The 13,532-nt window shown below is 48.9% G+C and overlaps 1 protein-coding gene across 1 annotated transcript in view; it reads left to right on the top strand.

The window, feature by feature from the left end:
• The first annotated feature begins 53 nt into the window (after positions 1 to 53).
• Positions 54 to 13,532, top strand: part of HEMK1 (HemK methyltransferase family member 1) — a 32,834-nt gene continuing 19,355 nt past the window's right edge. The window contains 4 exon segments of the mRNA XM_035547061.2: positions 54 to 201; positions 1,432 to 1,871; positions 2,346 to 2,437; positions 3,262 to 3,355. Coding sequence (XP_035402954.1) covers positions 1,617 to 1,871; positions 2,346 to 2,437; positions 3,262 to 3,355 — 441 coding nt within the window. The 5' untranslated portion in view covers positions 54 to 201; positions 1,432 to 1,616.

The raw sequence follows: 13,532 nt of genomic DNA, 5'->3' as shown, positions 1-13,532 counted from the left end.
CCCGCAGCGGGGGGGGGGCCGCGCCGCGCCCGGTAAGCCCCGCCCCTCCGCTCCCAGTCCCAACGCGATTGGCCGGCGGTCTCAGGGCTCGGCTCGCGGTTGGACGGCGCTCCGTCAATCAGACGCGCGGCGGCTGAGGCGGCCGGTCTCCCATACGGCAGCCCCCCGGGAGGCCGCGCTCGCCTCTGAGGGGCCGCTGAGGTAACGGCGGGGGGGGGCCGCGGCGAATCGCAGCCTGCCCCGGTGCGGACCCTTCGTCCTCTCCTGCTCCCGCGGCGGAGCCCCGCAAAGAAAGGGGCCGGGGAGCCGCGGGCTGCCGGCGGTGCGAGGGCGTGCGGGGGGAGCAGGCGAGGGGAGCTGCGGGGGCCCCCCCGCTGCCGCCCCGGGCTCCGCTCCCTTTGGGTTCCCCGCAGGAGCGCGGCTCCGCCCCGCAGCACGGGCAGGGCAGGCCCCGGGCTGCGCCCCGTGGAGCTCGGTGTTGGCGGCGGCCCGGCTGGGAGCTGACCCAGCCCAGCACCGCTGCGTGCGGTGACCGGGAGGCGTCTCGGGGTCGGCGCGGTGCTCGGCCGGGGGAAGCGGAGGAGGGGAGGCTGAGGGCTCGCTGAGGCAGGAGCGGGTGCTGAGGGGAACCCGCGGGGCTGTGAGTCAGGGGGCGAGGGGCCTCGTTCCTCGTGGGTCGCAGCGGGAAGATGGGCTGGCTGCGCTGCTCTCCATTAAAAGGCAGCTTTAAGTGTGATGTTCAGCAGCTGTTTTATAAAGTTTGGTCTCCTAGCGTCTCAGTGGTTGTCGTCTTTTTGTGTGTGTGTTTTTTCCTCTCTGGCAATGCTTGTTTTCTCTAAGAGACTGACTGCCCTTAGGCTGGGTTTGCCCTCGTGTCTTTCAAGTGTTTCTCTTCCCTCTGATTGCATCTTGTGAGCTTTTTCTCCTTCCCTTGCTCTGTAGCCTCCTTGGATGGAAACAACGTGGAAAAAACACAACCCGTGAGCTCAAAGTCTTCTGTGTGAAGCTTGGGACTTGGGGGCTTTGAATAGGAGAGGAAGAAAAGAGCTAGGAGAGACTGGAGGCCTTTGTGCAGGAAAGCTGGGTGACCTGTCCTGGGGATGGAGCTGAGGGAGGGCGTGCCTGTGGCTTGCTGTAGGCACGCTTGCTGCTGCCTTGCCATGGGCACAGACTGGCCTCCTCATAGCTCTGGCCTGTGGAGATAGTCAGATCTGCTAGGAAATGGGTTCCAGTGGCAGAGCTGTTCAGCTGCCACCTGAGGTTGTTTGGGGGTAATCCTTTGCTTTTCTTAGGGTGTGAGTAGCTGCTTTTGTACCTGTTGGTGGGAGTCGGGCGAGCAGTCTGCATCCTGTCAGAAGGGAACTTGTGACTTCTTACTACCCTGGGGATTCAGGCCAGACTTTCCTGTCCTCTTTTCTGTCCACTTTCTAGGCAAGCAAATCTGCAAGCCAGTGCCCTTTTCACTGTGCCCTGAGGAGAATCCATGGACTGTGACCAGCAGATGCTTAGCCATGGGGGCTTGTGCAACACCAGGTGTCCTGTGAGTCTCATCAGTGATTAGATCAGCAGACAGAAAGGAGGAACCCAGGTGGAAGACAGGAGCTGACTTTGCAAGAATGAGATGCCTCACCCAGCCACTGTTCAGGAGGTTCTTGGGTCTTTTGCCTCAGTGTGTGCCAGTGGGATTGAGTCAAAGTCCTGTCCATGGCCCCAAGCAGTCATCTTTGAGGCAGAGCTGTAGTGCAAGACCTGGGCTGGTGACTGCCATTGATACAGTCGGCTACTGGCAAAAGGTGTTTGAGACAAATGGGATCCCTGAGGCACGAGAATCCAGTGAATACATCGTGTCATTTGTCCTGGGAGCAAAAACAGTTAAGTAATGGAAAAGGGGTAAGGTCTGTGTGGGCTCTTGCCTTGTTATTTTGATCAAATCCCTTGCCCTTCTTTTTATCTCACAAATAGGAGGTGGAACAACTTTTTCCTCCTTCAGATGGCAGTGCAGAGTATAGTTTATTAATGCCAATAAAGTACTTGGGGTCTCTTAAATGCTTTCTTTGTAGGGAATGAAATGTAACCCATTACATATACACTAGCACTGTGCTCTGACTTCTTTGGTGGAATGAATCTTGATTTTGCCTATACTTCTGACCCCAAAAAGTAGCAGAACAGTTGTACAGGTTTGTTTTTAAATATACAGGTAGGCTCTCCTTAGTCGTTCAGGGTTTCCAAGAGTCCCAGCCATGTGTGCTTGTCAGTGTGCTGGGTCTGCCTGGAAGATGCCATTGCATCAATGTAGATAATGCCTAAGCTGCACAGATGGGCTGGTTTTAAAGTGATGTCTTCAGTTTCAGAGCTTGAACTCCGAAAAACTCCATACTCTGCTTACAGCAGTGCAACAGGAGCAGATCCAGCAGCTGTGTCACAGGCGACTAGAAAGGTAGGGGAATCCTCTTGCAGTCATTCCTTTGGAGAGTTTCCCTCAGGCTTAATGCAGCCAGAAGAATGGTAGCAGAGGGAAGGCTGAAGACCATCAGTAGCTGACAGGTCATGTTAAAGCTAGTGCTGCATCAGTTTCTCATGGTAACTCAAGTGATAGGCATTTGCTGTTGCTGTCAGGTAGCAAGTCATCTGTCTGTCCTGTGTGGGAGCACAGAGGGTTTAAGAGATGTTACAGAGGAGCAGGAAACTGGCAATACTGACGCTGATGCCGGTATGTTTTCATTAAGCCCTTCTGTGCTTACAGAATTTAACCATGGCTTTCTCAGTCTCTCCTTGTATGTCAGATGCTCCAATCCCTTAATCATCTTAATGGCTCTTTGCTGGACTTGCTCCAGTGCATCCATGTCTATCCTCTGCTGGGAGCCCAGCACTGGACACAGACAGGGCTCCAGTTGGCCAGGAGTGACTTTCCCTTTGTAAATCCATGTTGTCCTTAATATGTTTGGAAACGATCTCCAGGATTATTTGCTCCATGAGCTTCCCCATCATCGAGGTGAGGCTAACTAGCCTGTAGTTCCCCAGGTCTGCTGCTTGATGGCAAACTGATCTGTGGAAATGGAGCTCCTACAGCTCCCTTAGAGAGAGGGCATGTACATGTTGTACGTGCAGTTGAGAGCCTCAGGGCTGTCTAGATAGCCACTCTCACAGGGGTTACTAATGAGGTAAGCACAGTACTGAACTGTTACTAATGAGGTAAGCACAGAACTTTTCTGTGTTACAGAGCATAGTCGTAAAGTGTTTATTTGCTTTTGCCTGCCACAGAATGCCAGTGCAGTATGTGCTTGGTGAGTGGGACTTCCAGGACCTGACTCTGAAGATGAGACCCCCAGTATTTATTCCTCGGCCTGAGACAGAGGTATGAAGGTAGGGGACATAGGGGGGACTTGAATCTGGGCTCCTTGTTGCTACAGATGTGCTTGGTGGGGTTACATTGTGATAAAGAGGTCAGATCACTCCTAAGACAGGGGCATCCTAAGCTCGTGACCTAGAACTTTTGCCATCTGGCTCAGAGCCAGAGATGTTGCAAGCTAGCATATCCCTTGATTACATCCATTGATGGAAGGACTTGGCTTGCTTTCCTTATTTCTGCTATGGGAATGACTCCTAGAAATTCAAGAACTTTCCTACTATATCCCAGTGGCTTAGTACTTCGATCTGACGTCAAGAATCTCAGAGTTGTCCAAAGTTTGTTAACAAAACCCTGCAGAAGTAGAGGGGTACTACTGGAAAAAGATATTGGGCTCCAGAGAGCTTCCTTGTCCACATGCAGATTAAGATGGTGCAGGCTGGTAGGAAATGGCACCTGCTGCTTGTCTGATGACTCCCCAGTGGTTTCTGGACAAGCACTGGACATTGAGCTGTAGTTTCCTTTCGTAGGCTGGCACACAGTAAGTTCTGACCTGGAAGTTCTGGGCTGGAGTTAAATGTGAATGTCAATTGTAAAAACACAAAGGACAGCCATATATGATCAAGCTAAAACTTCGTTTTACCCGGTGTCCTTGCTGATAGGGAAAAGCATAGGAAGTACATGGTGACATATTCCCTGATATTGGCCTAGCTTTCAGCTCATGAACATCCTAGTGACAAAGTCTTTGTTTACTACTCCTCAAGAATTGTTGTTGTTTTTTTTTGTTGTTGTTGTTTGGTGTTTTTTTTTGGTTTTGTTCTGAGAACTGGTTTTATTTTTGCAGTGCACATTAACTTTTGGATGGAGTAATTTCCACTGTCTGTCCAATAAGGAGTCCCAGAAGCTTAAGGCTGTGTCAGTCTAATTGTCATTTCTCTGATCATTTGACTGCTGTTTGATGACTGTTGCAATGTACTGGTAGCCTTTTGCTTAGGGGACAGTGCAGTAAAAAGAATGCTGTGTTGGGTGTGTTAAACGCAGAACAACCAGGTGGTCAAAGGAGGTGATTCTCCCACTGTATTTAGGGTTGGTGCGGCCTCACCTTGCATATGGTTCTGGGCTCCGTGATCTAAAAGGGATGTTAAGGTACATGAGAGCATCCAGAGGAGGCAGCAAAGCTGGTAGAAGGGCTGGAGGGCATGTCCTGTGAGGAGATGCTGAGGACACTCCGGTTGTCTGGTTTGGGGAAAAGGAGGCCGGGGGCGACCTCATGGCTCTCTGCAGCTCCCTGAGGAGGGGAAATGCAGAGGCAGGCGCCGGTCTCTTCCCCCAGTAACGGATGTCAGGACGCATGGGAACAGCACAAAGCTGCAGCAGGGGAGGCTCAAACTGGATGGTAGGAAAAATTCTTTACCATGAGGGTGGCCGAACACTGGGACAGGCTTCCTGGAGAGGTGCTGGATGCCCCGTGGCTGTCAGTGCTCAAGAGGCATTTGGATAATGCCCTCAGTAATGTGCTTTCACTTTGGGTTAGCCCTGAAGTGCTCACACATGTGGACTTGATGATCCATGTAGGTCCCTTCCAACTGAACTATTGTATTCTTAAATTAAAAACAGTAAGGGATCATTCAGACAGAATGTCCTCTACTGACAATGTCAGAGGAGATGCCAAGGACTGAGTGGACTTCGGAGACACGAGGGCCCCACTCTGCTTTTTCTGGGGAAGCAGAAAAAAGTATTGAGGAAGCTCAAAGAAAGGAGCAGCTCAGTAGAGAGATGATGCAGTCTGCAGGGTCCTTCAACTGGCACCTCTAGTTATATAAAAGTAAAAGGCAAAGAAAACCAGTGCTTCTGTTATGCTCTTTGAGGAAGAGGTTGCTGTTGAAATCTGTGAGTGGGTTCCAGACAAAACCACTGAAATTCGGAACCCGAGTCTTGATTTGGTGTGGGGTATCAGCAGCATCTCACTGAGAGGCTGCTGGGCCCTGAATCGTGGTAGTGACACCTTGTGCCCAGAGGAGGTGTGAGCGCTCTGGGGCTGTGTTTGGTCACTGTGCTGATGACATTTGGAGCTAGGGCTCTGAGGAACACTTTTGCTGGTCGGAGCCCAAGATGGTTAGTTGTGTTCTTACTGACGGTATTTCTGCTCCGGTTGATTCAAGAGTGCGTTTCCAACCTCTAGCTCCCCATTAATTCCTGAATGCAATATGAGCACTAAAAGCAAAGAGAACTTGCATGTTGTGCAAGTCGAACCATCTGCTGACAAGGCTTCCCCTGGTGCTGTGCTCTAATTCTCGCAGCACAGTGCCAGGCTTCAAACAAAGGCTTATTGTGTACCGTGGAAGCCAGGGTTACTAATGCCTGTGAACATGGCTAATGGTGCCCACATGTGGGATTTTGGTAGAAGCATCTCTGCTGGCACAAACTGAAATGCAGTTCTGCAACACGCTGCGTTTGAAACCACTTAACGTACCCTGGGGCAAACATCCAGCGTAAACAGCTTAACCCAAACCTTGTGTTTGTGGGAAAACTTTATTTGATGTGTCATGATACTTACCATGAAGGCACATTTTTAGCTCATGTATTATGAAAGGCCAGAAGCGTATGATGATAGCTCAGGAATGAAGCTTCACTGTCCATTGACTTGACAAACAGAGTAGTTCTGCCTCAGCAAACAGTCTCAGCAGGCAAGACACTGGAAGCAGGAGGTTAGCAGATGTAGTACACCTTGGCCTTTTTCATGGTGAGCAGAGGAGGGCTGCTTGGTCGGGAAGAAATTAGCCATGTAGCAGGAGAGAAGGAACGGGGAAAAAAAGCCAGGTGAAAGAAGAGCTCGTCTAGAGTAAAAGAGATGAAAGGGGTGAGGGCTAGGAAGGGCTGGAACAAGCAGCCCTGCAGAATGGCTGCAGGTCCTGCATCTGGTGGCTTCTCTTCTGCTGAACTCTCAGCCAATTCCTGCTCCTGTCTTCCCTTGAGATTGTATAGCGCGTCAGGAAAGAGTCACCTGGTCTTGAGACCTGTGAAGTAGAGAAGGTATTCTGCATTAGGATTCCAGCAGGCTTTTGAGCAAATGGCTAAATGTGCTTGGGCTCCTGCATCGCTGAAGTGCTTTTGCTTTGGCTACTTGTGCCCTTCTTCTGGTGTCCGAGGACCTTTTCATGGAAGCACAGGTGGTTGAGGCTGGCAGCAGTCTCTGGAGATCCTCCAGTCCTTTGTATGTGTAAAGCAATGGGTCAGCTGGAGTGTAAAAAGTGGGGCAGGGTCTTAGGTTCCACTGGGATGTTTTAAACTTTCCAGGTGATACAGATGTAACTAAAATCAGCTGCTCTTAAACTAAGCTACAAACTTTTCTGAGAGGATGGCGTGAAGTAATGGAGATGTGAATTCAAGCGATGACCACTCTCACACTGGCTGCCTGCAGTTCCTAGTGCTTTTATCAGGGTTAGGGAAACTAACTGTGCAAGTTCACAGCCAGGATGATTCCCTGATGTAGCACCATGCAGGTGAACAAAGTCTTATTCCAACAGAACTGTTAAATGCAGACTTCTAGGTAACATTAAGAACATTTTATATGCCGCTAGTGCCCCAGATGCTTTGGCACATGCCTTCTCAGCAGCCCAAACTTGGCTGCATTCCTTCTTACACTGATGAAAAATACATCCCACCTAACCTTTTCCTAGGGCCGCTTTTCTACTGACACAGTTCATCAAGTTTCTGAAGCTTTTGTTGCATTTCCTGCGAACATCAGTGAATTCCTCTGTGGAGAGATGTGTTGTGCACTGGTGCCAAAAAAACTGATCTCAATTTCCCAGACTTACGTGGAAGGCACAAGCAGTCACTGGCATTTGTCAGAGCTGGAGGTGAGGGATGTAGAAAGCTCTGTTGTTGGTTTGAGAGAGGGCTGCAGAGTTGTTTGGTTGTTTGTTTGTTTTTTCCACTGCGTTGTTTAATCTGAAAGTAGATGTGGCTGCAGCTGATGAAGCCTGCTTATGATCATACTAGGGAAAGGAGTAGAAGAAGGATCAGACTTTTGCTTTTTTCTGGACTTAATCATCGTGGAGGCACAGTGAAGAATTCTGTGCTCTGCTCCATATTTCATGGGTGTGTTTTGCTTTAGGGACATACCTGTGATGTCTTCAACAGCATTAGGTAATGTCTGCAGCTGGCTATCGCAAAGCTGTTACGCTGATCTTCATTCTATTTAGGAAAAAATATTCACAGCACAGTAAACCCTGGGGCTTGGGATGAGTCGTTGTCACCACACAGGGAGCGTTTGTGTGATCTGGTGTTGGGGAGTTTTCTTGGACAGGAGGAGCGTGGGGACAAGATCAACAGCACCTGGCGGGACACTGCTTTAGGCACGTGGTGCTTCCAGGAACCGTGTACTATGCATAACCAGTTGCACAAAACCGAGCTGGTGTCCAGATCCTTTCCCTCTGCTGCTATTGGTCATCTCTGACTCAGAGCGTTTTGTGATTCTTTGGGTTGGGGTTTGCTTGTGCTTTGTTTAGTAAGAGTAATTTTTCCAGATTTCCCTGGACTTTAAAACTGTAATAGAAATATCTCCTCTGCAAAATAATGAAGTAAGTTTCATTTGTTGCTTTCTTTCTATTTAAGATTTGTTTGCAGCATTCTTAGGGCCACTAGCGCTGAAACTCTTAATCAAATAGTAACTGTAAGTAATCCATGTTCTTCAGGAAACAGTTCATTACCGACATTGATATCTCAGGTTCAAGTTGCTTATCTGTGACTGCACACACAAGCCACATGGCACATCTTGTCCTTGGCTGAGTAAATGTAGCTCCCTGCGTTGACTTTTCTAGTGCAGGTACGCAAGCAGCTGCAACATTTGCCTTCTAGTTATATTTTTGTAGCTTCGACAAATGCTCCTGTCTGCTAATTCAAAGACTAGAAGGATGAGGAGGCATCTTTATCACACGTTTTTTATTCTGCGGTTACAACAGAGGGGTTCTGGCTCTTGCTATGAGCTCCTAGGCATATGGGTAATGCTATGAAGGCAAACGCAGTATGGCACAAACCACCACCATTGTTTCTCTGGACAAAGAGACAAGCAAAGAGAGAAGCTCGGTTGACTGCTTTAGTTTTGCCCTGTGTGGAATTTGCCCCTTTGCAGTCTGTTTAGCTCTCTCTCTCTGGCAGTGGAGCCCTCTGCCATTTGCTCCCTCTGGGGATATCTTTTTCAGCACATGTGGCTCTGTTCTTCTGTTCCGTGGGAATCGGGGTGGGGATGGGACAGGGAGCCCAGGGTGCGAAACTAGCAGGTCTGTTTAGGAGCGGGATGACAAAGCTGTGCAGCCCTGGAGGAGAGTTGTTGCACTGTCCCCAGGCTCGCCTTCCTCCAGTTACCTGGCCCTCTGTGAGCAGAGCTTTGGGCTCGCTGCTGCAGGCGCTGGGGGTTTGCAGGGATGTGTGGAGCCCAGTGTGTGCTGTCCCCCAAGGCCATCAGTGACGACTGCGGGGTACTCTTGGGGGTAACTTCTGTGATGCACCCAGAGTCGCCGGAGCCAGGCTTTTGCTGTGTGTGTGCGTGTGTTCAGGACAAAGTTTTTGGTTGTGCTCCATCTCGTGAGTTATCTTGGTTATGCGCTTATTGTTGTAATGTCAAGGGATCCATGTCTCAATGCTGTTCAGTCACTATTAATGCGGAAGAAAGCCCTTTTTCCAAAGCAACACCACCTAAAATCCAGGCCAAATTACTGTCACAGCAGCCTTGTGGATCAGAGAAAAATAGGACAAAGAAGAGAACTCAGCCAACCGTGGGTAAATAATTCCTTTTTTTAAATCCAAGTAAATAACAGCTAAATCAATCCTCACCATGACTTCATTAAGGAAAGGTTTATTTTGGTCCAGGATTTCTCCCAAGGAAGTAGTTTGGGTTATGCGGCTTATCTGCTTTATTACCCCTAGAGGGCACTCCAGGCTCAGTCTCACAGCATTCCTGTCGGTTCTATGTCCTGTACCTTATTACAGTGTGATTTCTGGTGTCTCCTGATCCCCTCCTCTCTCAGATGTTGTTTTTTTTAAAGCAAATGAAAGCTTATTCATTCAGTGGAAACAGAAATGGTCTCCTTTTATCCCCTGCCGCTGCTGTGTGGGTAGAGTCAGGTTCTTGAACGTTGTGGTGTTTTATTTGCTGGGAGGAGAGCTCCCATTGTGCTTGCGAGGCTTGTCACAGCCCCGCCGCCCCTTCTGCCCCTCAGGCCACCCGGGAGTCCCCTGGTGACACCTCCTTGACCCGGTGTGACCTCAGCACGAGCTCAGACTGCGCAGATTTTTCCATCCAGGTTTTGTTGTGGTGACTGCCGTGAGAACAGAGTGTTGCCCTGCAAAGGGAAGGGGGAAGGCATACTGTAGGGTGAAGAGGTGTGTTTAGCCTGGTTGACGTCCTAGGGACAGAAACGCCGACTCTGTTCCATGCTGAACACTTTTCTTACTAATCATGCGAAACAGACTGTGGCTTCAGCCTCCTGTGAGATCACGGAAGGTCGTATTAAAAACATGAAAAAAAGGCTTACTGGGTCAGATTATACTGGTCTGTGTAATTGAATATACTGTGTCGTACTGGGGGTTGTAGCAGATGGTAGGAACAAAATTATAAGGAAAAAAAAACAGACAGAGAAAGATTCCCCCTTCTTTTGACAGGCAGCAGTGAAGGGCTGTTCTTAGCCAAAGCTGGATTTGGGGCCATTCTGCTTCATAATCACTAATGGATCTGTCCTCCATTAATTTGTTTAATCCTCTTTTGAGTCTGTCTGTCTCTGTAGCCTCCATGACATCGTTTGACAGTGAATCTTTCGAATTTTGTACTGTAAATGGGAAAAGTATTTTCCTTGTTTCAGACGCTGCCTGCTCTTTTAACAGGAAAGAGCTTTGAACTACGTAACACGTGCAATGACCATTCAAGCTCTCCATAACACTTGTAATTTTTAGTCTTGTCTTAATCCTTTTTCCACCTGCAATTTTTAAATTTTTAACTTGCTTCTCAAGATGGTTTCCTTTCTATGCCAACGTGCTCGGCGCACTGAAACCTCTGGTGTTTACCTGCCTCGGTCAGCTGAATGGCAGGCGTTGTGCTGGGGTGTTCTCTGAAAGCACGTGAAGCAAAGGTTTGCTCAGAGAAACCTTTCATGAAGTTGAACCTGACTTCTAGCTAAGCATAATCATTAACCTTTCAAGAAGGTCAAGCATATGGAGAAGGGAGGATTTTTGCTTCCTGACATGTATCTACAAATACACCGATCCCCAAGGGGGGGCTTCCGCCAGTCCTACGTGTCAAAGCAGTGCGCACGTCAGCTGGTTTAATCAGTGCTAAAGGAAGCTTCTGATGCAGAATCACCTTTCATTTCCCTAATTTCAGTGCCACAGATGTTTCTGTTTCAGAAAGTTCAAAAGGTCACAGGGTCTTGTGAGTACAGCCATGGATCAGGAGTCAGGAGGTTGGGGGGAGTTCTGGGGGGGTTTTTTGTTTTCATGGTTTTGCCTCTGACCAGCGTTCTCTTCAAAGGAAAGCCACTTCTCTCTGTATCTCTGGCTTTCCAGTTTGGGAAATGAGAGGGATGATAGTGCTCTCATACATGATTTAGGGTCCTTTCCTGAAATATCGTTAGACTCCTATAAGGTGTATTAAACAGAAATGCAATAGAGCATTATTTAATGGGTCAAAAATTAAATGCCATCTGTCAAAACATAGCTATAAACAAACGTGCTGAAGTTGTAGCATTTCTCTTGTGGCCTCCTGGAGAGCAGATTTTGCCCACAGGTAATATTTTATCAGTATGTTTGAGGGAAAACAATATTTTCTGAAAAAGTGGACTGTGGCCCAGAGGCCGAGGAATGGGAATTACAAAGGCAGCCTGTTATTGTTGTAAAGTAATCAGAACTGCCCTTTGAGCTATCATCGTAGCAGCTTATATACAAAGAGAGAAATAATGCAGCCTGTGCCTTGTGGCAGGGGGGCTTCATCTGGCAGAAGAGCGTGGAGAAAGATGTGGGGAGGTGCTGGGGAACGGCTCACCATAAGCATCCGTTCTCAGTGGGCTGCCCAGCAGGCTAATGTGATCCTCGCGTGTGTTACTGGGGGGCTGCCATGTACAAGTAACAGGGTTAAATAATCTCTGTGAACTGCAATAAAGGAATAGTTGATGAAATAATATGTCCAGTTATCTTACTGACTGGTTGAGAAAGAAATGGAAAACTAGGTCAGGAGAAGAAACAGAAGGTGGATCGGCAACTGAAAAAAATCTGCCTTGTTGTGAAAGACTGTTTAGCTCATCAAAGACAAGCTCAAGGGTTAATTACTTGGCAAAGAGAGCAGAAATTTGTTAGCAGAAGTCTCATTGGTTTCACGGACAAGTGTATAAGCACTATAAATGCCAAGAAAAGAAAAGGTGTATGTCATTAACAGAGAGTATAATTAACTCCTAAGACAGCATAGCAGGTGCCTCTCTTGCTGGCTTCTTTAAAATCAGGACAGGGTGTTTTGCCACAGCAGATTTCTTCTCGTTCAAACGGAAGTGTAGAAAGAAACAGTTGTTCCTGGCTTAACTGGCTAAGACGGACTATGGTGGTAGCTTCTCCTGGGTTCCTATGCAAGAAAAAAAGGCTGTGACAGTGCAGAGTATTGCTTCTAAGCTAGTGAGTTCCACAACAGACTCAGAAATGTAAATGTAATGCTAAAATCCATGGGGAAAAGCAACAGCTTTTTTTTCTTTCCCCCTCTAACTTATGCACAAACCTGTTCCTCAGGCTAACTCATACAGGCTTTCCTACCACGTTCTCACAGATGTGTGCTGTTAAGGCCTTTATTGCCCTCAAAGAACCCCACAAAGTCTTCAGCTTTCTGATCTACCTGTTCTGACTGAAAAAGGGCCTCAGTTCCCGAGGGTTTCAGCTGAGTAGCTCATCAGTGGTTAGAGCAAGATCTAGGACTAGAACCGGGAAAACAAACTCTGGGATGGCTGGAACAGGATGGCTGGGACTCGGGAGGTTTCCCACATGGACAAGGAAAAAAAATCCGTTTGGCTCCCCCCTAGCCCCTGCCATGCCTTTCTGACACCCACATAAATGGGATTTCAAAGCTAGGGACAGCAAGCTGGACCTGAACATCCGTCCAGATGCCGCGTCTGTCGGCAGTCAATGCCAGTAGCTGCAGGGAAAGAAAACATCTCAGTTCTGCAGGGCTGCGCCTGGTTAGAGAGGCTTGTGGTGGAGGCGTTTGGCAGCGCCCCTGACCCTCTCCTTGCCCCTGTGGGGCATGGCTGAGTTTAGACGTGGCAGCTGCAGCAATTTCAGTTGGGTGCTAGCACAAATGGATTGCAAAGGCTGGTGCCTTTCGGTGAACTCGTTCCTAGGTGCTGTCCCAGCCTCTCCTCCAACAGGCAGAAGAGTGCTCGGCACGTGCCCTGGCACATCAGGAGCTTTTTCTGTTGCGTGGCAGAAGCCAGCCCCCTTCCTCAGTATGAGATGTGCGTTTAGCTGTTTGCCATCGCTTCCGCCTAAAGCCGCCTTTTCTTTCAGGATCGATGACTTCTTCACGAGTTATTGCAGCGTTTCACTTCCTATACATGTACCTGTCTCAGCGGAGTTCTGCAGCGTCCCGAGGGGAGTTGACAGGCTTTGTGCCATGTTTTCTTTTTACTGCTGCAGTGCCAGGCAGAAGAGCCCAGGACATGCACGCTGTAGCCACAAGCCTGCCCCTGAATCCCTGGGCTGGCTTGGTGGCCTGGTTTTGGAAAGAGGGTGTGTGGCAGTGATCTTCTGTGGCCATTGCCATGGAGGTACGTTTTCAGCTTGGCTTCCTGGTGTTTTGTCATGTGCTGGTTGGCAGCCAAGTGGACAAACAGGAGGGGAGGGGTGATTTGGTTAATATCAGATCAGGCTCTATGGAAAGTCCTGAATTCTGAGAACAGAAGTTTCTGGAAAGCACACAAATAAGGAAAACATTCCCAGGAAGTGTGCGAGAGCAGAGAGAAGGTTAGCCAGGTTTTCATGGGTCTCTTGCTTTCCTTGTGCCGCCTGCCAACCTTGCAAGTCAGAGCCTCTCACCCCGCCCAGGCTCCCACCCATGGGACCTTGTCTTCCCCGCTTTCCCCAGTGTGCGGGGCAGGAAAAAAGGGTGCCGGTAGGGAACACAGTGTGAATTTGTGAGCCCCATCCTTGCCTTTTC

The sequence above is a fragment of the Cygnus atratus genome, chromosome 10 (assembly GCF_013377495.2).
Source record: "Cygnus atratus isolate AKBS03 ecotype Queensland, Australia chromosome 10, CAtr_DNAZoo_HiC_assembly, whole genome shotgun sequence".
NCBI classification, from domain to species: Eukaryota; Metazoa; Chordata; class Aves; order Anseriformes; family Anatidae; genus Cygnus; species Cygnus atratus.
The sequence above is the reverse complement of the archived record's forward strand: the minus strand, read 5'-3'. Positions and strand labels throughout refer to the sequence as shown.